Raw genomic sequence first — 26,602 nt, forward strand, 5'->3', positions numbered from 1 at the left:
AATGCCATGATCAAGTCTCAAGGTTATGGAGGAAATTCATGTTAGGGCACCTGAGGTATAGAAAATTGTGAATATCAAAATTATACACAAAATTGTTTTAGTAATTTAAGATATTATAAAAAATTAAAAAATGAGCTTTAAGTTAAAAAATAGTAATACTGAGGCAATTTATAAGCCGTTTTAAATTAGACATTATTTGGTCACGTGACGTCATTGAACCAGAAATGACCTGTTTTCGACGTCAAAATGACATGTGCTTGTTACCTGGGTTGTTAATTATAATACACGTCAATTATCAATTATATTACGCGTCAATTACCAGGTTTTTATCGACCTTATTTTTAACATTTATTTAACATTTATTATTAATATATCAATATATATAGAACTTGTTGCTTATTAATTAATTTTAATATTTTATATAAAAAAATTACGACGTGACAGAGTTTTAATCCTTCTCACTTTTTCATAATTTTTTTTGACACATCGCGTGTTATTTCTTGCTTGCTGAACCGCTATGCGGAACTCACATGTGCGCGTCTTTGGCCAGACATACGGCGAACGTCAGCGCGAAATAAAAGACGAGACATCGACCTGTCGTCGTCGGCATGAACAAAACTAAGCCGCGTCCTTCTTTCTCGTCTTCTTTTCCTCTACCTCCTTAGAGATATGAATAATTCGTTTCCGATGAAACGTATAATGCGTCTACGCTTTTTAGAAAAAGCACGGATATCCGCGGAAGAGATCTCACGATCAGACGGCGTCTGTCACTGGGACAAACCGGCTACGAGATTCACCTCCGGTCTGATTATTTTTGGCCCTCGAGCTGCGCCGTCTCTCTCTTAAGCGAAGCTTTTTCCTCACTTTCTAGCATAGTCCATGGGTATTAATAAAATCGTGCAGGCCGTTCAGAGCGCCGTTTTCGAGAAGTTAAAGGGGATTGCGAGAAATTGATTTTGACTGCGGTGGCCATCATTTTATTTCCAAAGACTGGAAGTCGAGAGAGACTGGGAATTACGAATTTTGCCGTTTCTTTCAAGCGCTTTAAATTGTCTGTTACAAGAAACAATTAGAAAATAAATAGTTATTAATTAAGAAATATATATTGAAGTAATTTTTTGATATTACATTAAACATTTGCTTGCATAGAGTTCAAGAATGTTAAACCTTTGGAGAGGAAATTAGTACAGAAACCGCAAATCTGTGTGCAGCTGATCATATTTTTCATATGCAATTTTCTTAAGATAAGATTATAGTATAGAAGTTAGGGTAAAGAGTTAAAAAAATTTATACATAGATGTTCATCATAATAACATAGCAATAACTCTAAAAGAGATTTGGCTTTTCACAATAATGTGAATTAAAGAGTTTGATAAAATTTAATTAATTAATAATTTTCTGTTGCATATATTAATTGATTTGAAATAAGGAAATTGCGTACGAATAAATGGTCTGGAACATACTACTAAATGCGCTAGTAGATTTCGATATAAGAAAAGTCGTCGCTCTCATTGTTTTCACTTTTTATAAGCATATTTCGCATATTACAACATATATCATAGAATATCACATGGATATCCAGGAATCGAGCAACGTAATAGTTTCCTAGAAAACTATCAATTACAAAGTCGTATGAAAGTAGCATGCGTAATTGTGCGTAATCCAGACGTGCTCATGCCGCACGCATGAGATACGTGTGACACGATATCTGCGATTTTGCAATCGTTATGCACTCATTGCACAACTAAAACGTTCTCGAAAGCCACTGCCAGATATGTGGGGGTTACTTCCGAGAATATTCTTTGCCGAGGGTATTCCTTTGTCTGTCTTCGGCTCACGTATCCCCCGCAATGCGATTGAATGTTCTCAGATAGCAAGCACATGTCATTTTGACGTCGAAAATTGGTCATTTCTGGCTCAATGACGTCACGTGACCAAATAATGTCTAATTTAAAACATTTTTTTTGTGACGTCATAATATCGTGTGATTCTTAAGTCATTATTATAAATCACCCAAGTATTACTATTTTTTAACTAAAAACTCATTTAATTTTTGATATCTTAAATTATTAAAACAATTTTGTGTATTATTTTGATATTCACAATTCTCTATACCTCAGGGCCCTAACATGAATTTTCTCTATAATCTGGGACTTGATCGTGACATTTGGTCATGAATCTTTTTCTCTAGCGTGAACTCGTGAAAAGTGAAAAGTTTTATTAACGAATTCAATATTTGTGAATAAATTTTTCATTTTTTACGAATTTTCACGATAGAGGAAAAGATTCGTGATCAATTAAAACGGCACTAATAGGTCTAAAATGGTGATCAAGTCACGTCTTTTCAACGTCTTGAAATGTCGTCATCGGTCTGTGACATTTTTCCATCATTTTCCGTCATTTTTACGTCATGTTTGGTTCGAACTGACCATATTTTGACGTCCAAATGTCGTGTGCTTGCTACCTGGGATACGAGTTCCTTACCAGACTTAGGGCTTGGACGAGAAATTCGAACGAATCTATACGCCATGTAATCAAACAGTTTTTAGAGCAGAAAATTCGAATCAAGCCAAACAAATTAGTATTGTATTCAATGCATTTATTATTAAAAATTCAACAACTTTCATCCGTTTACAGTTTACAACAACGTAAAAATGAGACGATTGCATTGGGTAATATGCACGCGATAACTTTCGATGTGACACAGGTTCCTTAAATACGTCTAAAAGATGATTTAAAGACGTCTTATCGGCTTTTAGACCTCTTCAAGATGTATTTCGGTCTTTTGTGCTGTGTGGATTTTTATATATTTGTAAATGTACTATTATATTTGTATATACAATTCCACAAATTCCTTTTATCGTAACGTATCACACGTACATATCGTAATATACGTAATCGTTATACTTTTAACTTTATTCGAAAGAAAATTTCCTCCAACTTCTTCATCTGAAATTCATATGTAATTCTTTATAGTAAAAATACAAAAAGTATATAATAAATATATAATAAGAATAATAATAATAATACTATAATACTAAATACACTGTAATAATATAGTAATAAATTTATTAATAAAAGTGTGTTCTAAATTTGAGACTTTATCCCCCCTTTCTCCCTCCCTCCCTCTCTCTCTCTCTCTCTCTCTCTCTAACTATTTATCTATCTATCTGTCTATTTATCTATTTATATATATACAGGGTAGTCCACTTAAATCGACCACCTCAAATATCTCGCTTGTTTTTGGTGATACGAAAAATGTTCAGGGAAAAGTTGCACCGCTCAAGGGGCCAATTATAATGATTAAAAAAATCTTTTGTTCAAAATCATTTCTTTAGAGATTTGAAGGTCAAGATAATTTTTTTAAATACAACTACAAGTTTTTGTTTTGCGCCATTTTATAGCCAACATTGAAAGAAGTTTAATCATCGTTATAAATAAATTTTTGTGTTGAAAAGCATTAAACATTTGACTTTTTTGTTCTCGTAAAAACACAAGATTCTTTATTGAACATTCATATCCAAGGTTATTTAAAAATTCTCGTTGTCATAGGTCGTTGAATTCCTTTCAATGGTGGTTGTAAAATGACGCAAACAAAAACATGCAGTTGCATTTACATAAATTATCTTTACCTTCAAATCTCTAAAAAAACGACCTTGAACAAAAAACTTTATAATTGTCCCCTCGGACGGTGTAACTTTTCCCTTGGACATCTTTTCGTATTTTTTTTTTTTTCAATTCTATATTTATATATTTATAATTAAAAGTTCGTATCCGATAAGCATAATAATTGATTCAAAACATTAATAAATACGTTTCTTCAAACCATTGATTTTATAGCTATCTAAATAATAATAAGAAACAATCAATATATAGTGCTACTGTATTATAGCAAAGTTATGTACGTGTAAAAAGGTCATTTCGACAATATTACAGTCATTAAATTGGTGGCCTTACAACTGCAACGTCATATATTCGTGCGCTATAGAGAGATCACGCTTGTCACGTGCAAATATTACGAGCAAGCAGCATTCGAGTTTTTATACAGATGTACACTATCGTTCAAAAGTGTGCAATATTTATCATTTTTAGACAAAATTATATTTATTTTACAGATATCAATATTTATTTATAAATACAAGAGTTTGGCAAGTTTAAAAGATTAAAAAATTATGTATTTATAAAAAGAAAAATTGTTAGCAAGCAAAGTTAACGTCTCTTCGTAATTATAGAGTGTTGTAAACTCCACAACTGCATGTTCAATTGTGAATTGTAATAATTTCTTTCTCTTCCCTTCACATATTTTTAACATTAATTTCAATATTGACTCGTTTGCAATCGTCGTGCGAAAATGACGTGGAAGACAGTGATATTTTGTTTACAGGAGGATCGCTGTTTTCGAGACGACAAACTCGGAGGACGGTTCAGTATACGATGGTAAAAAAATGAAAATTAAAAATTCATAAAGCACTCGTGACTGTAGATCGCGAAATGACGAGCAAATTGACAAACGAAGTTCCAGCAGTTTAGTAGGAAGAAGAAAGGAGGGAGAAAAGAAGAGGAGGAAGCTCCTTCAAAAGAATGACGAAAAATTCACTCAACCGAATTCGCGCGTAGCCGTAATGAAAGAAAACTGAGGAACAAACGAGAGTCTTTTAAGCTGGCGATGCAAAAGCCAAGTGATAAATATTAATCACCGCTAAAAGACGTTAAAGGGGACGCTATCGGTTTGCAGTATATATATTATTCGCGACATATATCGCGCGCGCGTGTAGTAATAAGTGCAGTGTCTTTCATCGTCGTCGATAATCGTGTTTGGCTTCATTTATGAAATCGCTAAATCAATATGGATTCGAGTAATAACAACAGATACTGGAGAATGAACGGTCGACGACGGCAAGATTACACCGAATGGAAAAGCTCGAAGGACCGTGAAGAGCTGAAGATATGGTTCCAGGGAAATGTCAAGAATTCACTCGATATCACGGAGATGGCCTCTTATTATGGTATCTGTGACGTAGTGTAATCCGATAATCTCACCTGTAATGAGACACTTTCTCGAATAGAGATTGTAAATATATATATATATATATATATATATATATATATATATATATATATATATATATATATCCTAGCACATTTGAATATAACCGATTTGCCGAATGAGTCAATTATTCAAGATAATTTTAATTTTTATATCCGAAGAACAATATTTATCCGAGATAATATGCAACACGTTGTTAATTCATATTCAAATTATCCAAAGAATTAGAAAATAAAAACTTGCAGTATTAAACTTCCACAGACTTTGAGATAACTAGTTTCAAATGTATAAAAATTTTTCGACGTATTTTTTATTGTATTATGTATTATTACCTATATCATTTTTTATTGATGATAGAACTTTGGAAAAATATTATTTATTTGTGTGTTATGACCTTAGCTAGTTTTTAATATATATATCTTGCTTGTTGGTTAATCCAACTAAAAAAGTTTTATTTTTTCATTGTTTAAACAAATCTACAGGAATCACATTTTTGTACATTTGAAACTAAAATTATCTCAAAACCAGTAAAACATAATAAAAATATTATGACATCGTTTAAAAGATAATTTAATTCTCTATAACTTCTTTTCAGTAAATTTGATCGAGAAACTTATATTTTCCCAAATATTCGTAAAAATATTTCTCAAAAAACACTATTTTAGAAGTTTTTGAGCACTAATAGTTTAAGTAAACATTTTTGGACCCATGTCTTTAAAAAAAATTTTCTTTAGAATTAAATTTAATATGAAATCAATCTGTGACGGCACTCTGTATGTATATTTCAATTTCTCTTATTTTATTATATACAGGGTATCCTGAAAATACCGGTAAATATTTTAATTATATTTCAAAAATAACAAGTGATAACATAATATTCATAATATCGTGAAAAGAGCGCTATTTATAGAAGCACTTTTATCACTTGTTATTTTGCCGCACCTGAGAGCGCGAAATCTCAGCCCTATCATTCGTGAAATATAATTGTTTCCAATTTGAATACTATTGTAGCCTCGACATTTTTGTATTAAACTTTAAAATATTTACCGGTATTTTCGGAACACCCTCTAATGCTTATCGCACTTGTGCGCAGGTGCCTGATAAAAATTTATCATTTTACGCATTTATATATACGACCGTCAACTTATTGAATATGTTTATTATCAATTTTACTAAAAAAATACGAATTTATTTACTTATACAAATAATATGATGTTTTAATTACAATTACAAGGTTTATATTTTTTTATATTTTTTACTATAGAGAATTTTTTATATTTTTTATTACAGACAATTTTTTGAAACCTGTGAAAAAAGCAAAAACAATCCGCGAGACATTGATGCGGGACATATATTGTTACGGAAGAAAACCATTTTCAGCAATTTATTTAACGAAGTGTTATTACAAGAAACTCTGTCATAAACAAAAAAATGGTATAATTGAAAAAGGAAGCATTTCCGGACGTATATACTCATACGATTTTCTTTCATATCATTGGCAGAAATAGTGTACTTTTAAAGTTGGATCAGTTATTTTAAAGTGAAACATATCTGCATAAAAAGTTTATACAATTTTAAGAAAATACGACATATTATGTTTTGCATTTTCTATATCAATTTATATTGTTGAATAATTCAAAAACGCAGATTTAAATGTTGAAAAAAAATATCCGAACATAAATATTTATTTTCTCACAAGAGATATCGTCTCTATATTATAATATATAATTACATACTTATTATAAATTATTGTAATGTAAATTGTATATAAATTTTATTTAGAGAGAAATTGTAATACAAGCAGAATATATTGCGATAAAATGTAGTTTCTCATGATTGTAAAAAATTTATTTTTAAATATTTTTAAAAAATAAATTGTGCAAAGACGGGAAGTAAAAATTCATTGTTGTACAATTTATTTGATTCAAGATTATTAAATTCCTGTAAGTTCATATAATTGAAAACATTATAATTTGTTTTTTAATTATATCAAACTACGAATTAACGTTATTACCATAGAGTCAGCCAAATTGCATATACAGTTAGAAAACCAAAGACATATGACGCAGCACAAACACGGTGAGAGCGCATGCATTCTCAGCACGAAGAGATTTGAACAGGATGTAAATATTTATCGAAATAATATATAGAGAATTGCATAAATATTGCATATAAATATATTGAAAAAATATTATATTCTTGTAAATGGAATTAACGTCTCCTTAAACTATGTATTTATACGGAGAAAAAAAAACTAAATAGTTGCTTTTAATAATCTAGATTAGAACTCAACCCGAAATTCCTATGGCATACTTGTGTGATGTATAGAAATACAATACTTTTAGAGATCAAATTAAATTAACACGGCTCTGTGAAAAATTTTTGTTATATTTTTATTACTCGATATAGGAATAAGTATCGTGCAAAAAATATTGTTGTTAATTATTATGAAAAAAGGATATTACTGTTACAAATACTTTTCCAATCATTAAACAATATTACTTGTCGTAGAATAATCGACCAATTTATAATTTTCGATAAATAATTTACTTTTCTGTCAGACTATACATCTCCAAATAATTTTCGCTAAAATTTCAATCGGAAGTTGCAGATTGCGAAATTCCTATGGCATACTTGTGTGATGTATGGAAATACAATACTTTTAGCGATCAAATTAAATTAACACGGCTCTGTGGAAAATTTTTTTTATATTTTTATTACTCGATATAGGAATAAGTATCGTGCAAAAAATATTGTTGTTAATTATTATGAAAAAAGGATATTACTGTTACAAATACTTTTCCAATCATTAAACAATATTACTTGTCGTAGAATAATCGACCAATTTATAATTTTCGATAAATAATTTACTTTTCTGTCAGACTATACATCTCCAAATAATTTTCGCTAAAATTTCAATCGGAAGTTGCAGATTGCGAAATTCCTATGGCATACTTGTGTGATGTATGGAAATACAATACTTTTAGCGATCAAATTAAATTAACACGGCTCTGTGGAAAATTTTTTTTATATTTTTATTACTCGATATAGGAATAAGTATCGTGCAAAAAATATTGTTGTTAATTATTATGAAAAAAGGATATTACTGTTACAAATACTTTTCCAATCATTAAACAATATTACTTGTCGTAGAATAATCGACCAATTTATAATTTTCAATAAATAATTTACTTTTCTGTCAGACTATACATCTCCAAATAATTTTCGCTAAAATTTCAATCGGAGGTTGCAGATTGCGAGTAATTAATGGCAATCTTCCGATTGTCCTGGATTGTCTAACACGTGTCTGCATCGGTCAGAGTGGGGATTCTCCGGCGAGGAAGGGGAACACGCTGAGTTCACTCACGTCGATCTGGGGAGGGAAACTCTTCGTGCCGGTGTCAACCCCGGGATTGATATTGATCGCGAGCACGCGGTGCCGGTTGCCGGGTAGTTGGAAGTTAGGCGTACGCCAAGCAGCAGAAGTTGATTCGAGTGTCGAGAGAGAGAGAGAGAGAGAGAAAGAAAGAGAGGAAAAAAGAAATGCTTCCCGAATGTGAAGAAGTCGAGATTCGCGGCATTTTGGAAATGAACGAGGGTACGATCAACCAAGCTGCCGTGAACAAATCACCAAAGTTACTCGCGCTATGTGGTGCGTGTGTTTTCGTATTTACAATAATTTCCTCAGGTGATCTCTCCTTGAAGCGCGAAATCCTCGATTTTTTTTTTCTCAAATCGAAGATCCATCAGATCGTCGCGAGATGATTTTCACAAGATCCTCGAAATAGTGATCCGGAGATCGAGGTTTAACGACACACGTTCAAGATGACAATCCAGTGTCACGGAATCAAGTGTCAAAACTCAGGAAAAAAATCACGAGATAAATCTTTAACAGTGCATTATATTTGATGTGAAGGTTTGTTGTGGATAGAATCGATAGAAGGTTCGATAGAAGTAATTCTACGAATACATTTGACATATCGCAACCGTTTGATGAGTTGTCAACGGCACATATTGTGTTAAAGGCAATCCAAAGCCATCAGTAAAATGTTGGAAAAAAAGGTGAAAGGGGCGCATGAGTACGCTTGTACGGATGTGTAAATGTGTGTGCGAATATGTGCGGCAATTTTGTCGAATGTATCCGGTGTTATCTATTATTTTATATTTAAAAATTTTAGATAGGTAATAATTTCTTTTTTCGGGCAGTATTTTTGTTCGTTTACTGTTTTCTACACCATCAAGTTTACACATATATAGGGATGCTAAATAAAAAACATTTTTTGTGTATCCAAAATATTAAAATATTCAAAATAACAGCTTTAGAAAAAAAAGAATATACATATATATAGATATATAAATTTTTTCCCTAAAATTTTGAATATACATATACATATATATATATATATAGAAACATAGTGTGTACGTGTTTCTAAAATGATATTGAAGACATCTATATCGAGCTCTCATGTTTACCTATTAGAAACTGTGTCCATGATATCACACATATACATTTTATAAAATTTAAAACGAGAATTAAGTACCTGAAATTGTCGATTCGGCCAAATTTACAATTGATTGATATTTCATCGTGTACATACATTATCAAATAATTTATTATTTTTATTGAAATTCGGTACATTAATTATAATCTTCGCGAACTCGGAAATTTTGATTTTAATTAAAGAAAATTTTTTTTAATTTTATTATTGCGATTAAGTAGAGAATATTTTTACCATAAAATTTTTGTTTAAAACATTTTTTTGATATCTCCAATAATTTTCGAAATATATCGAGAAAAGCGGAGAGCCGCTCTACATATGAGGGGTGGCTTTCTCGCCTTTAAAATCATTTTTGAGCGACGACTGAAAATTTCTAAATTTATCTATTTAACATCCTTATTGATGTGCAAAGTCATCAAAATTAGAATTTATAATTAGAATTATATACAAATGAGTGACATGTATGTGAAATGAACATAATGAACATACAATGAGTGATAATGTAAAATAATACAGTCATAAATTCCATATAAATAGACTTGATCTCAAGTTACAATAATGCAACGTAATATTCAAAGCAGTTTTTTATTTATAGAAACTCGATAATTGAACTTCAGTAAGTTAAGGAAAAATACATTCAATTGAATGAAATAATTATGACTTTCATACAACTACATAAAAACATAATCAAATAAATAATAAAATAAATAAATATCGGTTGGATAAAATCATTACAATATCGTTCAAAGACCTTTAAATATATTCAAAATAAAAATGATTTTATGTTATAAAGAACGATATAGATTTATAGATATTCTTTTATATAAAAGATCCAAAAAAATTTTTTGAAAAAAATTTTTTTTTTTAAATTATATTATCGTAATTAAATGGAGTTGTTCTTACGATAAAATTTTACACATACGTGTGTAATTATATAAATATATAATAAAAGATCATACTTTACTACCGAATTAACTATTAATATACATGAACTTATATTCATACACAAGGGAACCTCGCGAACTCGGAAATTCTAATTTTGATGTAATTTTACATATATATGCTAAATAGATAAATTTTCAGTTGTAGCTCAAAAATGATTTTAAAAGCGAAAAGCCATCCCTCATATGTAGAACGCCTTTCCGCTTTTCTCGATATATCTTGAAAATTATTAGAGATATTAAATAACGTTTTAGACAAAAGTTTAGGCCAAAAATACCTCTTTTTAATTATATTAGTAAAATTAAAAAAAAAATTTAAAGATTTTCTAAAAAACTTTTTTAAAAAATTATTTTTTTTAAATTTTATTAACGTAATTAAATAGACGTGATTTTACTATAAAACTTTTATCTTAAACATTTTGTGATATCTCCAATAATTCTCGAGATATATCGAGAAAAGCAAAAAATATCGTTATATATAACCAGTGATTTTACTCTTTAAAAAACGTTTTTGCGCAGCAACTGAAAATTTCTAAATTCATGTATTTATCCCCCCCCCTCCCCTATGTGTGTGTGTGTGTGTGTGTGTGTGTGTGTGTGTGTGTGTGTGTGTGTGTGTGTGTGTGTGTGTGTGTGTGTGTGTGTGTGTGTGTGTGTGTGTGTGTGTGTGTGTGTGTGTGTGTGTGTGTGTGTGTGCAAAGTTTCATTGAAATCAAAATTTCCAAGTTTGCGTGGTCCCCTTATCTGATTGTGTTACCAAATTAATATTCATGAAATATGTTTTTTTTTCGATGTATTATATAATATAAGCATGTCAAATGTTTTTTAACACATATAAAAAAATCGTGAGTTACGTAATACTTTAAGAACTAACTAAGATAAATATAAACAGAATGTTACTTTCTACGATTAAGAATCTTAAAAATCTTTTAATAATGAAAATAAATTCATATTCTTCTCGTATCTTATAACATCCAAAAATTCAAAAATCCACCGATATTAATCTATACATTCAGGTGAGCCGAGTTTGCACAAATGAATCCTGATTAAGAAGGAGAAACTGTTTTATTAGTTGTCGGATATACTGTCTGTCTGTCTGTTTCTCTCTCTCTCTCTCTCTCTCTCTCTCTCTCTGTTTCGCTCTGTGAAAAGACTCGCTAAAAGATATCTATATATTTCCTCTTTATTTCTCTCCTGATCAACGCCTACACCAATGTCCATGACGTCACGCTCAACTCCTGCGAAAAAATTATGATTATCATTTATCTTGACGTCAATTTCTGACGTGTTATTCTCACGTATAATTCTCTTATGCGTGGAAAATTTGAGCCTAGAGCCTCGAGTTAGTCGATCATCGATAACAACCGTGTGTACACATGTCTTGACAAAGTTCGCGGTTTATTTCGAGGTCTCGTCAAAGGAAACGTCAAATCGGAAATTGCGAATTGTCAAGTATAGCCTGAGGGTTTTATTTCTGAATTTTATCTCAAAATTGTCGGAAGAAATTTCTACGTAAACAGAAGGATATGTGTGAATGGAAATGTGAATCTAACACGATTTTTTAATCGCAAGAATACGAAAGTTCGAGAGACTCTTAAAGTGACAAGGAGTATGCGCAAGGTAAATCGAATTACACTGATTGTGAGTGGCACAAGGTGTCTTATTAAATGGAAACTAGGAGAATGTAGAGCTAAATTAATCTTGTTTATCACAAGGTATCTAGGTCGATTTTTTCCTCTCTACTTACACTTTCGTTCTCGATGCTGATTATTTTTTCGCATGATCAAAATTCTATAAGAAAAAAAGAATAAGTTGGAGAAAATTAAATCAATAATTTAGCTCTGCGTGAGATTATAAACTTCCGATCTTCGAAAATATAAATTGATACCATTGGTAATATAGATTTATTATTTAATATCCTATTAAATCTTTTTAAATTTTTTTTTTACTTTAAGAAATAAAATGTTATAATCGTATTCACATTATTGTACGCCAATCGGTTAATAATAAAGATCTTTTATTCATATTATTTAACAGACAAACTTAAATTACTCATGTTATAATGCCAATCTCTTATCTCCCGTCCGAATCGATCGTTAGACTTTCAATAAGAATCATTAGATAAGCCATAAATTGATGATAAAAATTTTGACAAGTCGATATCTAATCATATGTATCTTAATTCTTCAATTTGACAATAGTGCTTAAAAAAAATTAATGAGATAAATTTATAGAATAGTCTGACAAAACTCTTCTACGATATTTCAAATCAAATAAATTAATCAGAAAAAAAAAAAAATAAATAATAGAGAAAATAAGAATCGTTAAAAATCTGCGTAAATTTTTTTTCTACTATTCTCCTGCCTTCGTCGATTAAATTCAAATTTCGCGCGATGCAAAAATCGAAAATTTAAAAAAAAAAAAAAGAAGGTAAAGATAGCACTTATTTAAAAAACTTTAAAGCGCAACTCTGATCCTTGAATGAAAAAAATTTTCTGCAACCTGCATATCCTGATTTACATCCATGTTCTCTTTTTTTTTTTTTTTTTACGAAGATAAAAATAGTTCAACGAATGTACCATGGTGTATGATTCACAATCGTGATCTCATTCCAGGGTTACCTGCTCCTTCCAGCGTTCGTTCCGGCATACCGGTAGTACATAATAGGCCAAGATTGTAATAAATTAATGGCGAATTAATATTAGCTGATTGACCGCGCTGATGCGACCTCTCGTGCTATGCAAGCGCCGGCCGATCTCTCTCTCTCTCTCTCTCTCTCTCTTTCTCTCTCTCTCTCTCTCTCTCTCCCCCTTCCTCCCTCCCTCCCTCTCTCTCTTTCCCTCCCCCTTCTCTCTCTCCTCTCTCTCTCTCTCTCACACTCTCTCTCTCTTTCTCTCTCTCTTGCCAAGTCGTGTGAACCTCAGCTTCGCGCGCGAACCAACGGAGGTTAATTAGTTCAAAGTGGCTCACCATCTGCGACGCGACGAGTATGTCTGGAGGCCGATCTGCCACACTCCCGACACGACCCGAACACCCGAATACGTGACCGTGCATCGTTCCTTGATAAGATCGTATTGATGTTCTGCTTCCGCGCGCGAGACAACTTCTGAAACTACCCGGGTCGTGATCGTAGTTTACGGCTTACGATTGCTTTCCTTTTTTATCGATGAGAAAATTTCTCCATCATGCTGTGGATAAAACTCGATTTGTAAATAATTTCTTAAATTCTGTAAGTATATATATATATATATATATATATATATATATTTATATACATATAATATACAGGAAGTTAATTGAAGTGTTATAAACTTAAATCTCGGAAAAAAAGCATTTTAAAGAAAATACAAAAGTTTCATACAAAAGTTTTGCGACTTTAAGGGGGACATAAGATGGGTCATTGGTTTGACCTTGGACAGTCATTTGAAGATCACATAAAGGTCACCTTTAACTTTATTTTAATGGAAATATTTTTCAACGCATGTTGTAACTTACCTTGAGAACTTTTCAAAACATTATAATAAAGTATTTTTTTTGTGAAGTACTATTTAAGTTATGAGGCTTGAAAGTTATAGTATTTTGACATAAAATATACTGTAAAATATTTTGTAAAACATTCAGTTTTCGATAATCTTATTTTAATATTTTTAAATAATAAATAAAGATCAATCGGAGCCAAGACAGCAGATGTTAGAACGAGCAATAATATAAGTCTATCTAATTGCAATAATTTTTAAATTAAAATACTCTAGAAAAAGAATACGGTTACAACCCACGATTAGTAATCAAATTATTTGGATTGTTCGTAAACCTAAATAATCTACCCTTAACCTCGCGTAACTAAAAATTGCAATTACTTTGAGAGAAATTTTGACTGTTTCTTTTTGTAGGTAACTTAACATTTTGATTAGTGCCTCTTAAGTAAAAATTTATCTTTGCGTAACTGGATATCGACGGAACTAATTGAAAGAGAATTGAAAATAATATAACTTAAAAGTCTTTCAAATAAATAGAATAACTAATTGCAAAATTTAATTACGAGCAATCCAAATAATTTGATTACTAATCGTGGGCCCCAAAGTGGGGCGTAACCGTGTTTTTTTTTCCCCAAAGTAGTATATTTTAAAATCCCATTACAATATACCGAATGTTTCGATTTATATCTTCAAGATCATCCTTGGTGAAACGCAGAAACAATATTAAATTTACATATTTATATAACATTAACAAAATAATATAAATAACAGGTCGAGTCAGCGAAAATTGGCTGAGGGTCATAATATATAAAATTAAAAATATATTATAAGTTAGAGATTAAAGTCGCTAGTATTTAATTGTAAACAACGGATTAATTAAAACGACCTGACTAGCCAAAATCATTCAATTTATTCACACGACAGTTTCGTTTAAAAACTCATGTTGACATGACGTGTCTCGTTGTTTGTGTTTATCTCAAATTTAATAACCGTTGAGTTTAACTAAGTGACATATTTAATTGTTCCATAATTAAGTTCTACCTTTAAACATGTCCCATTGGATTCTTTCTTCTCTTTCTTAATTTACGTTTACACTTGAAAAGGACCACAACCATATGATCGAAACGTCGTGTGAATAAATTGAATGATTTTGGCTAATGATTAGGTCGTTTTAATTAACCCGTTGTTTAAAAATATATGTATATACGAAACCGAAGATATACCTAAATGTGTAATAGAATATAACAGAAAACAGTAAAGAATAATAAAATCAGACCTCGTTACGAAATTAAAAAGTTAAGAAATGAAAAATTAAAAATAATAATAGTTTTCAAACCTCTAAAATTAAAATTAAAATAATAAATTAATTTTGGGCACAGCAGTCGCAAGCTGCAAGCGACCTCACAAAATAATTAAAATTAACGCAAAATCATAATACGATAATGAGATGATGACAATTTCAACTTGATATTATTTTAAATACGTTTAACTCGTCCCATTTTAGATTAAAATTTACTATTGTGCTTGCAAATAACAAATTAAATTTTTTGGATGTCACTATTATTCTAAATTGAAGTTGATTTGAATTCAATTGGTTCTACGGTACCTACTTTTTCCGGGAGATTTCTGAGTTTCTTTTCACAACACTCGTTATCTCAGAAAAGGAGGATTGCGATTAGCCTCATTCGGGTTTTTTTTACTTTCACACCCTCGTTACCAAAAAAAAATTTGATAAATTAATCAATATTCTTATAATTTATTTTTTTATGTTAAAATCTCGTTTAAAAATATTGATGAGTCCAACACACACTGGAATAAGATCTAATGAGCATTTCTCGACAAAATACTTTTTTCCTTGCCATTTGTAGATAATTTTTCGATAAGTTTAAATCGACAACTCAATTATATGATAAAAAGTAATCTTTCTGTAATTTGTGCAAGCTCAATATATTTCTCAAGGCACATAAGGATCCTTTTCCGACATTCGAACGTCGCAATGTGATTTATAAAATCGATTACCGTGATTGCGATGCATCATACGTCAGCCAAACAGTAAGCAATTAAAGACGAAACTATCAGAACATCGTAATTTAAAAATTCCGTCACAGACGGAATAACGTCGCGCACTAGGTTATTACAGAACAAATTAATTTGGACCACAATTTTGAAAATGTCAGTGTTTTGAATGAGGAGCTTTATCACCTTTGACATGATTTCCGAGATGGTTCATATTAAGCGGCAGTCTAATGGATTTAAATTTATAGAATGATACGGAGTTTCTTGATGAATGTTACATTAGGTTTCTAGTTTAATTTCCAATTCAAATTCTTCATAACGATTAAATGAATTTTTTTACTTTGCTATATTTTTCCTCATTCTTCCTGTTTTTATTTTCCTTTTTGCTTATAACTAATATCAAGGCTCTCTGTAAAAATAAATTAATAACAGTAATGGCAGTAGACTTTCTATTTTTAATTCCTATCATGACAGAATACAGTTTACTCTCGAAGTGACTATTACTCGAGTCACTATTCTCAAATTACAACTATATCTATGAATATCATCTTGGCTTGATACTTTGCAAATTATTCTTAGAAGACTGATTAACGCCGTTATTGTTTTATTTATATTTTTTTACTTATTATTTTTTCAATCATACTTATAATGACTTTTTATTGCGACCGATACTGTACTCACTAGTTTTTTAGTTATTAATGTGCGATGAAGAAGACTCAAAATGAGCTCGAAACGTTCGAATTTATACTAATTCACAATATATTCGTAAATTTCGCTAATTGTTAATAAACTGATTTTGTCTCTACATAAATATTTATATTATATCTACAGTTTCTAATCTTTCTCAACTACCATCTTTATTTCTATATATGCGACATATACTTTGCTCTTTACTACCATTACTGTTATTATAATTCCTTTTTGCTTAATTTTTCTATCTTTTTTACATACTTGTTCTTCCCCTCCTCTTCCCTCTTCTTCCTCGTTTTATCTTTAAACTAGTTTTATCTTATTTTTCTTGTCGCTGCTCTTTCACTTAAGTATCCTGTCTTATCATTATCGATCCGTCTGTTGTTTCGCACGCATGTTTCTCTCTGACGTTTTCTATCTGACATATCGCAGTCTCTTAGGTATGCATTAAACTCATTAGAATACCGATTTTAGTTTTTGGTTCTAAATAATAATTTTTTAAACCTCGTTATTGTACAATACTCGTTAATATCTTATATAATTTGCGTCTCACTTAATTTCATTATTTATCTTTAGGCGTTAAATCCTATTACCACTCAAAACCGGACGTTTCGTCCAGAATTATCGATTTTTTTTTTAGTTTATTTTAATATTTTTACGCACAGAATAATGAAACAAAATAATCGTTTAAAAAAAATACATAGCTGTCTTAAAGAAAAAATATGAATTTGCGACAAACATTTTTTCTTTAGAAGATAAATATATATTTTCTTTACGCCATCAATTGTTTCATTATTCTGTGCATCAAAGTTAAGGATTAAGGGTAAGATTACTGAAAACTGAATTTTTACCTTTACAAGATATTTTGTGTTTTATGTCAAATTACTGTCGAGTTTCGTAACTCGAAACGTATACTTAATGAAAAAATATCTTATTATAGCGTTTTGAAAAATTTTCGAGATATGCTAGAGGAATATATGCATTGAAAGATTGGGGGTTTCTGTTTCAAGAAATTGAAAGTGACCTTTATATGATCTTTCAACGACTATCCAAAGTCAAATCAATAACATTAGCTTAGCATTCCCTCGAAGTCACAAAAATTTTGTACGAAATATTTTTCTTTAAAATACTTTTCTTTCGAGATATAAGTTTCCAACACTTTAACTGATTCATATTGAATGTTGTATACAGGGTGTTTCCAATTTAGATGGCAAAACTTCGGGAGCGTGTAGGGGACCGAAAAGTAAAAGTAAAAAAACGAAAACTTATTTTGTTTCTTTTTTTGCGATTTCCTCCAAAATGGAGCAAAAACGAGCAAATCTCGAAAGGAGTTTTTGTCTTAGTTTTTCGGTCCCCTACACACTCACGATGTTTTGCCATTTAAATTGGGGAAACATTGTATATTGTATATATATATATATATATATATATATATATATATATATATATATATATATATATATATATATATATAATATATATTTATAGAATATTGGATTTAGACAAATATAGGCCAAGAAAAAAAGAATCCATATGAAACTTCTGTCAGTCAGTGCTTATTGTTAGAAAATTATGTTTTATTTTTATTTGTCATTATTATTTTTATTGCTAAAAATTGATAAATTCTAGGTAATTAGAGACAGCAATTAGGCATTGTATAACTTGAATTGCCTTTATGAAATAATTTTCTCGTCATGCATATATGTAAAAATTATTATATAATAATATTATAATGGTACATCATTTTTCAAGAGTATGACAGTATTCAAGATATTTAAAATGGCATTCACATCTTGACGCGCTCGCGCATTCAGCCTTCAGCCTCTGGATTCAGACGCGGCGAATCCGATTGCGTAACATGCGTTACAAGTTACAATTGATGGGTGAAAGTTAGGTTAGGTTAGTCAGGTTTCTCTTAGGTTAGATATCTTTTCGTACATACGTGTGATACGTGATTCGTGATACGTGATACGTGTCGTCTTCCCGCGACTGTCACTCTCGCAAAAATGGTACTCTCGTTCACAGGATTGCCGTCCTTGAGACGTTTATTATTGCTTCTTTTACAATGCTCGTTATGTAAGTGAATATTCTCGAGATATGATTGAAATATCATTTTGCAAATATGAAATTTAATCATGTGCAACTGACACATATTTAAATTCGCAATATTTGCAAATATTTAAATAATCTAATTAAAAGATAACAGTTTTTTTAATCAAAAAGTACAGGTGCGTGTATTGAAAATTTTAACCTTGAGCAAAAATCAGATCTTTTATATAATTTTGTTAAAAAAAAAACTCAACATTTTATAATCTCTTATTATATATAATTAAATCGCTCATTTTATGTTGAAAAGGACTAAAAGAATATGTACATTTAAAATTCTCTAAATACAATTAAAAAGGAATGTGTGTGTGTGTGTGTATGCGTGCACATAAAATTAAAAAATATGTATATTTATATACATATATATATCTAATAATTAAAAGTTGTACAAGGAAAAAATGCTTGGGTAGTCGAGCGTTCTATTTGAATCCGTTTAGCTTGGACGATGACCGGAAGTAATCACGTTACGTGCGTGCTCGTTCATCTGAAAAGAGACGAAGGAATATGCATGTGCGGCTTTTAATATATAATTAAATTTATGAAAACATGAATTACCGAGTTATGTTCTGTTCCGCATAGTGCATTACCGCAATCTATTCGTTTTCAAATTAAAAATTAGCCTTATTTGTTGCGCGTCGTTGCGGCCGCGCGGTTCTCCGTTACGTTTCGATTCTGCTTTCGAGTCTTTTTTTTTTTTTTCTTTCTAACGCACACGCGTGTCCCCCTTCACCTGATTATATCTAATTATTTAAAAGAAAGTAGGTATTTTTATACCCTTTCCAAATAATAGATCTAATTTTTCATTTTTATTTTTTAATTACTACTCGCAACGAATGTTAAAAATATATCTGCGATTTAAACAAAAAATATAATAAACTAAATAATGCATTGTCAATTCTTCCAGGTCGCCGCGCAATGGTGAGCAAATTTTGGTGTCACGAGATCGGACGGAGATGGCATCAGGCGGGCAAGCAAGAGCCACCGCAAGCACGTGTGCTGACGGAACCCAAGTGTCAGTCACATGTGGCCACGTGGTATCTGTTCTATCGCTGGATCATTTTTTTCGTGTGGACCAGCTTCGTAATTTGTTCAGTGTTCGAGTTCGGCAGCTATAAACCACTATTTCAGTACGAGAAATGGCCAATCTATCTGACAAACTGGGATATGGTATTGGGCTTCACGCAGGCACTAATCGGCGGTATCCTCGTGTCGAAGCGATGGCGATTGCAAAAAATACCCGGTTTCGATCCTTGCGGCCTCAAGTTGGAGTCTATCGAGCGACTGTACTGGTTCTTGTATGTTGTCACAACCAACCTGGCGATCGGCGTGACGATCTGCTACTGGGTCACCGTATACAATCCGGAAATTCATCAGGTGGACCCGCTCAACATTATGATGCATGTGTGCAATAGCGTGCTGATGCTGATCGACTTTGTTGTCACCAGTATACCGTTCCGTTTGCGGAATTTTTGGTGGTGCCTATCAATCGCTGTGTTCTATGTAATCTTCACGGTGATCTACTACGTCGCCGGCGGCCTTGACAGGCATGGCTACCATTACATCTACAAAATCATCGACTGGAAGCGACCGGCGCGAACATTACTCGTTTGTGCCGGCGGTTTTACGTTCGTCACAGTGCTACACTGCGTCACCTGCATGCTAGCAGATGCCAGGGATCGCGTCTATCGCAAGATTGCCGAGAAACTCGGCAAATCTACACAGACTAACGCGACAAACGATAAACCACTTCCAGAAAAACAGCCAGAAATGGTTTAATTAATACAAGTTTCTGTAAAAGACACGATATCTTTGTCTATCTTTGATATTAACCCTGAATAAAGAACATTAATAGGACAGCTTAGTATTTGGCAAGGAAACATTTCACTTCTGATGCCTTCTTGGCATATAACTACGCCTTTGGCTAAATAAAATTCCCTCGCGAGTGACTCTTAAGCTCTAGCCATCTTATTCGTAGAAAAATGATTATATAAATATTAATAGGATGTTAACAGGGTATTTGACGAGTGATATAACCGGGTTAGGTGATTCCTTGCGCGACTCTCTGAACTTTTTATCTTTGACATTTCAAAGGAACGTTAATTATTGTGTGGTTTCAAATAAGATACGATTTCAGAATGTAATATCATAGAAACCGGATTGATGAACATTCCGTTATCATGTAACCGTTGAGATTTTCCGTCATGAAACTTGCTATTTATATGAAAAAATAAAAATCCATGTAAAATATACAAAATATATGTATTTCCTTTCACTAAATGTGAACATCTCACTAAGAAAGGCAAGAGTATTAATTATGCAAACATTCTTTGTACATTCAAATTATAAAAACATTGTATGATATTTTCAGTTTCATATTTAACACTATACGTATGACATTGTTCGTCTCGCATTGTTTTGCAATATTAGAAAATATTGTATGTACGCATCTTTTATATTTAAACTGATGAAAATCACCTCGCATCCAGCGCTAGTTGCGCTGCTAATCGAATTAATTAATTAAATAAACATTGTATACATTCAAATTATACAAACGTGTTTGCTAGTATTTTCGTTAACATTGATTACATGAGTTGCATTTTTTGTCACATTTACAATGATTTGAAAATAGTATGAATGACGTGAATAAAATTCGTCCTGATCGCAGATTTAGAAATTCCAGCGGGACGAATTATCACGAAAGACTATTGTAAATGAAACAAATGCACATATAAATATGCATATACATTCCAGAATAATATTAGTATATTATCAACATTGATGTAAGAATGAAGAGATTTGTCTTTATAAAATTCAATATTTGTTGAGTCATATATGCAAGAGTTTAGCTAAACTTATATAATTTATTACTATATTGTAAGAAGAATTAAAATTAAGTTAATTGATTGTATTTGTTACGACTAAATATTTTTTTTCAAACGCAATTCTGTCGATATGTATATAGATAAATTTTACGAACGTGAAAAGATGAATTCTTTAATGTGTATGCACGTCTATACTTTTTGTACATTTCATATGTTTTTTTTTCTTTTTCATTACCATTACTACAATGTGTTGTAAATTTTCAATTGACCTTATGTGTACGGTAATTAAATGTATGTATAACGCTGTTTCAAAAAAAGATATTAAACTGTATTAATCAATCTTAGATCAATCTCACACACGATTTGATTCGTTAAAATGTATAATTGAATAATGAATGTTAAAGATCTTATGGAATATGTGTGTGTGTGTGTGTGTGTGTGTGTGTGTGTGTGTGTGTGAATGTGTATTAAAAAAATACAGATTAAAATGTTAAGAAAAGAAAGATGAAAAATAGTAAATTATCTGTAAACAATATATGACTTCAAAGTATACGCTCGGATAGCAATAACAATAAAAAACGCAGGTAATGACTTTTATGGAAAAATATCAACGATTTATTAATAAAATAACGATTTAAAGCGATTATGAGCCGCATAGTACAAATGGATGTCAGACTGAGGCCAGCTCCTAGATCACAGATCGTATTAGAGTCACCATTTTTTAAAAAAGCTAAGTTTAATATAATGATCACACATCACATGGTTTAGAACGATCGTGTCAATTTTAAGCTACATTTAAAATAACAAGAATCATCATGTCATTGAAAACGAGCATACTCTATAGTTATTCAACCATTCATTTATCATAAAAGAATGCGTTATTATTCGATTATTCAAGTCTCACTCGCGTTTATCACGAAAATTATTCGAGACCGCGCAAATTAACGGTACTCTCAAGCGGACTCGAGTCCAATAATAACACCTGATACTCCGTACCTGCCACATCGTCTTGATAGTACATGGATGGTAGTTCCTCCGTGAGTAACAAATTCTCGCTCAAGTCGCTATTCACGCCCAGTGCAACGTCCGATGTGTTTGTTGTCACTAACGAATCCGTCAATGTGCCATTTTTCTTCAGCCTGGACCAATCCGAATATGTCAGATCTGTCCTCGCGGAGCTCTGCTCTTTCTTCATCGATAAAGTTCCTTTGTCAATTTGCTCGGCACACACATCATCGGCACGTAACGATTCTGAGTTCTTAAGTAAGGTGTTGAAAGGTGGCGGTTCCGGTTCCGGTAAACATCGACGATCCGCGTTTGACGACGTACCGAGGATAACGGCGTCGCATGGTGTCACCATAACCATCTTTTCTTCCTCGATGGCGTTGGGCGAGGTTGGGGGCGACTCGTGTACCGCGTAGAGAATATAGTCTGCATCCGCAACATCCGCAGGTTTATCCAGCAAATTGTCGCAACGTATACTGTGCATCTTCAGTAGGTGCTCACGTAGACTCGCCTCGTTTCCAATCAAGTAATCACAGATCTCTATCGGACAACGATACAACCATTCTAGTTGATCCTGAGAATTCTGGGAACGCGCACTGATATCGCATATCATATCCGGCTTTTCAATGTCGTCTTCCTTCGTAACGGTTTCTATAGCATTTGTTAGTTCTATGGATTTTCGCTTCGACTTGACGATCGGCTTCACTCGCGAGCAATCGGATTCTTTTGTTCTTCCACGTTTCTGATCGCCGGATGTATAGCCGAATTCTATCGGCACATTGTCGATTATGCTTACGTCCGTCTTGGTCTGCTGATGCTTCTTAATATGTACATATAAGCTGCTCTTGGCAGAGAATCGGGCGTCACATACAAAACATTGGAAGAAGCGACCTTCCTTATGTGTCAACCGATGCTCCTTTAAATGTTCCGAGCGCATGAAAGCTTTGCCGCAGTCTGGTGCGTCACACATAAATTTTCGTTCGTTAGTATGCTTCTTCTGATGGCGCTTGAGCTTACTGGACGATGAAAATGCCCATTTGCAATCCTGAAACGTACAATGGTAAGGTTTGCAGCCGGTATGAGAACGCGTGTGAGCTTTAAGTCGACATGGTTTATCGAAAACTTTGCCGCAGCCCGGCCACGAGCATTTGATGTCCACTTCTTTATAGCTGTGCGATCGCTGATGCGATGTCAACGCGTTACTGCTATAGTAACGCTTGCCACAACCTTCGTGTTGGCAAACATAAGGCGCGTGGCGTTGATCATGCGATTTCATATGTAGTTCAAGTGCCCGCTTCGTCTGAAATTTTTCGCCACAATTCGGTACCTGGCAAACAATCCGATTTGGACGACTATGCAGTTTTTCGTGGCTCCATAAATTATAGACGGTGGTGAAGCGACGATTGCAACCCTCTACTTGGCAAACGTGATCCTTGCGCTTCAAATGTGTTTCCTTGTGTCTTTTTAACTTGAATTCAGAATAAAAGGCCCAAGTGCAGCCTTCAAAGTCACACTGTAAAAATAATATGGTCGATAAATAAAGATGATTATGAAGGAAAATGCGATTGTATCAAACAATATTGAGAAATTGTTTGATACAATGAAAATATGTTTTATTCGATTTTATTTAAATAATTTTCAAGATTGTACCATTTATATCGATACGAGAAAGAGAAATTAAAGATTAAAGCTATACGATATTTTTCAACATACCTTAAACGGCCTAACTCCATAATGAGCCAGCAAGTGACCTTTCAAAGTGTATAATCTGCCAAACTGTCTGTTACAGCCGGCTCGTGGGCAGAGCCATACCTTGTCATGTTCGGTGGCGCTTATAGGTTGCAAACTATCGTCAGTGATGCCTAGTTCCTCCAGCGCATTGGATATGACAATTTCGTACGAGCTACTCGGATTATTATCAATATTATATTCGACGTTACCGTTCCAAATCGCCGCAGAAGTATCTATCTTGGGCAATTTCGGAAAGTTGCCCGTTGCCTCGATCAGCTCCGAAGTCTTGCCCTGATAGATCTGCTTCTCCGTGCCGGTGTTAATAACGATCTGCGTCGTATTGGATATTTTATCGGTAGATATGGCAACCACAGCCATTACGCCGTCCTGCGAATCCGCATCGGTGAAACTTTTTCCGTTGATGTGTTTGTCAAGCTTCTTTTCCAATTGCTCCGTCATTTGCCGACGCTTTTTGATGATACGCGGTTCAAGCTTCATTCTAGTCTTCGACTTCAATTGTTCTATTATGCTACTTTGAGTATCTGCTTCTATGGAATTCGACGAGTTCTCCTCCATTGGTGATAGCGCTTCGATTAAGAGTTCCGAAGAACTTCTTGAACACTGTATCGTAGTTTCCTGTTCTGACTTTATATCCTCCATCTTGTTCATAGCTCCTAAATTCACCGGTATTTCATTGAGGACAACCTGCGTAGATTTCTCGCAGGGTACTTCACTGTTCTGCTCTAGAACTTTTGGAGTAATTTGTTCAACATCTTGATTCTCCATTTGATTTAATATCGGTTGATTGCTTGTGGATGGCAGGATCTCACCTGCCACCATCATGTCATCCGATGAGAGCGCCGCCAATGGATCTAGATGATCTAATTGAAATTCTGGCAGCATAAACTCATCGACAACTTTTTCGCATGGAGGTTCCAATAATCGATTATCATTCTGTGTTAGATCCTGCAGTATTGGGTCATAGCCCGATGACAGATTGAGCTTCTTGGTGTCGGCCAGATCGATGTCAAGGGACAAACCATATGGATCTTTGCTTAGAAAGTAACCATGTGATAACACTTCCTCGTCTAAATACCGGTCGACGCCCTCCACTACCTTGACCGCATCCAGGTCCATGTTCGACGACACCGATGACTCCGTGCTGCGCATCTTCAGCCATTTCTCAAAATCGGCTACCGTCTCGACGTCGGCGCTCTTGCTGACCGTCGACTGGTTCCAAGCCTCGTTTCTCCTACCTCTTCTATCTTTCTTATTGATCCCTTCCGTCTTCGAGGCAACGATCGTGTCGGAGGGTACGCATTCCGTTCCCTCGGAGTGGATCTTCTCTCGGCTGCGTCGTCTCGACGTGCAAGCGACGATGGCGGCGGCTCCTCTGCAAGACATTGGTGGTCTACCCCGTAGCCAGCACTGCGGAGGAAGCCCAGGAACGACAACGACATTCGACAGAGCATTATTTTTTTTCTCACGGCGAGGAATAGCTTCGCTCCGGGGGCCCGGGCGTTGCACGTGTAATTGTTGTTGCGCTTGTCAAAACGTGCTCCATTTTTCTTATCAATCACGTTCTCGACGAGCTTCGCTGCAAGATACCACAGTGTTAAGATGTATGTATGTACGTACAATCTGTCCGTTCACTTTACACCGAGCGATTGCGAATGAATCGCGCGACGCAACCTGACAGAATCAACATAACCTCTTACCGAATACGCCGCTAGACGAGATGGATGGGCGGGCAGGCGAGCTAAGGAGCGGTATATCGGATCGATGCAGCCGGTTATGTCCGGTCGGCGAACTGATCCGGTGTCGATGAGATGAGGAAGGAGATCGTGTTTTCTTCACCGCTTCCTCGTGATTGCAGAAGAGCGAACGCGCGCACTCGTTGCGCGCGCGACCCGCGAATTCCTTTTCCTCACAAATATAACGATAAAATGTGGAAAATGTCAATTTTTTTTTAACACGCCGAACAGATCAACTGACGCAACAGCCCGCTCACAGCTGCCACTGAGCCACCTGGCGGCGAGTATGTTTATCTCGTGGCACGCTGTTACCGACAGTTCGGTGATTGGCAACAATGTAGATTTCTTTTTCTTTTTCTTTCGAGATGTCTGACTTTGCTTTATTTTGATAAATATGCAGTATAACGCTCTCCCCTCCGATTTTTTTTGTAATTTTAAAAATTCGTGTATTTTAAGGCGTAGAATAAATTCTGAGAACGAAATTTGTCGCTCATGTACCGTTTTTTTTTTTTTTT

At 33.3% G+C, this 26,602-nt stretch overlaps 3 protein-coding genes across 19 annotated transcripts in view; 1 reads left to right on the top strand and 2 right to left on the bottom strand.

Moving 5' to 3' along the window:
• Ca-ma2d (Ca[2+] channel Muscle-specific alpha2/delta subunit) overlaps window positions 1-13,479 on the bottom strand; it is a 27,969-nt gene extending 14,490 nt beyond the window's left edge. For 2 of the 4 annotated variants that reach the window (XM_072908488.1, XM_072908483.1), the window contains exon 1: window positions 531-792. In XM_072908488.1, the coding sequence (XP_072764589.1) occupies window positions 531-610 (80 nt within the window). In that variant the 5' untranslated portion in view covers window positions 611-792. Of the gene's footprint in view, window positions 1-462; window positions 793-13,457 lie in introns of those variants that run through there. The other 2 variants (XM_072908486.1, XM_072908494.1) reach the window with 2 other exon arrangements.
• On the top strand, window positions 4,760-20,629 carry LOC140674749 (protein rolling stone). Of its 13 annotated transcripts, none has more exons than XM_072908540.1 (3): window positions 13,446-13,716; window positions 18,695-18,745; window positions 19,680-20,629. In XM_072908540.1, exon 3 carries the CDS (start codon window positions 19,691-19,693, stop codon window positions 20,549-20,551), a length of 861 nt encoding a protein of 286 aa, XP_072764641.1. In that variant the 5' UTR covers window positions 13,446-13,716; window positions 18,695-18,745; window positions 19,680-19,690; the 3' UTR covers window positions 20,552-20,629. The 13 variants fall into 13 exon arrangements, with proteins under 13 accessions (XP_072764618.1, XP_072764636.1, XP_072764626.1 ...); XM_072908549.1 differs by having other exon boundaries at window positions 13,446-13,695; XM_072908517.1 differs by lacking the exons at window positions 13,446-13,716; window positions 18,695-18,745 and adding an exon at window positions 4,760-5,006.
• LOC140674733 (uncharacterized) lies at window positions 19,076-26,557 on the bottom strand. 2 transcript variants are annotated; one of them, XM_072908510.1, is made up of 4 exons: window positions 26,052-26,557; window positions 24,316-25,930; window positions 22,594-24,115; window positions 19,076-19,259 (listed from the first exon to the last, which is right to left on the bottom strand). In XM_072908510.1, exons 2-4 carry the CDS (start codon window positions 25,735-25,737, stop codon window positions 19,240-19,242), a joined length of 2,964 nt encoding a protein of 987 aa, XP_072764611.1. In that variant the 5' UTR covers window positions 25,738-25,930; window positions 26,052-26,557; the 3' UTR covers window positions 19,076-19,239. The 2 variants fall into 2 exon arrangements, with proteins under 2 accessions (XP_072764611.1, XP_072764605.1); XM_072908504.1 differs by lacking the exon at window positions 19,076-19,259 and having other exon boundaries at window positions 22,186-24,115.
• Between the last annotated feature and the right edge of the window lie 45 nt (window positions 26,558-26,602).

Source organism: Anoplolepis gracilipes, chromosome 2, assembly GCF_047496725.1.
Source record: "Anoplolepis gracilipes chromosome 2, ASM4749672v1, whole genome shotgun sequence".
Lineage (NCBI taxonomy): Eukaryota > Metazoa > Arthropoda > Insecta > Hymenoptera > Formicidae > Anoplolepis > Anoplolepis gracilipes.

Excerpts from the sequence above, each read along its gene's own strand:
- LOC140674733 (XM_072908504.1), bottom strand. The coding sequence starts at position 25,737 with ATGTCTTGCAGAGGAGCCGCCGCCATCGTCGCTTGCACGTCGAGACGA. Across the intron at positions 24,116-24,315 it reads ATGGAGTTAGGCCGTTTAAG|TGTGACTTTGAAGGCTGCAC; the intron begins GTATGTTGAAAA and ends TTATTTTTACAG.
- LOC140674749 (XM_072908517.1), top strand. The coding sequence starts at position 4,847 with ATGGATTCGAGTAATAACAACAGATACTGGAGAATGAACGGTCGACGA. Across the intron at positions 5,007-19,679 it reads GGAGATGGCCTCTTATTATG|GTCGCCGCGCAATGGTGAGC; the intron begins GTATCTGTGACG and ends CAATTCTTCCAG.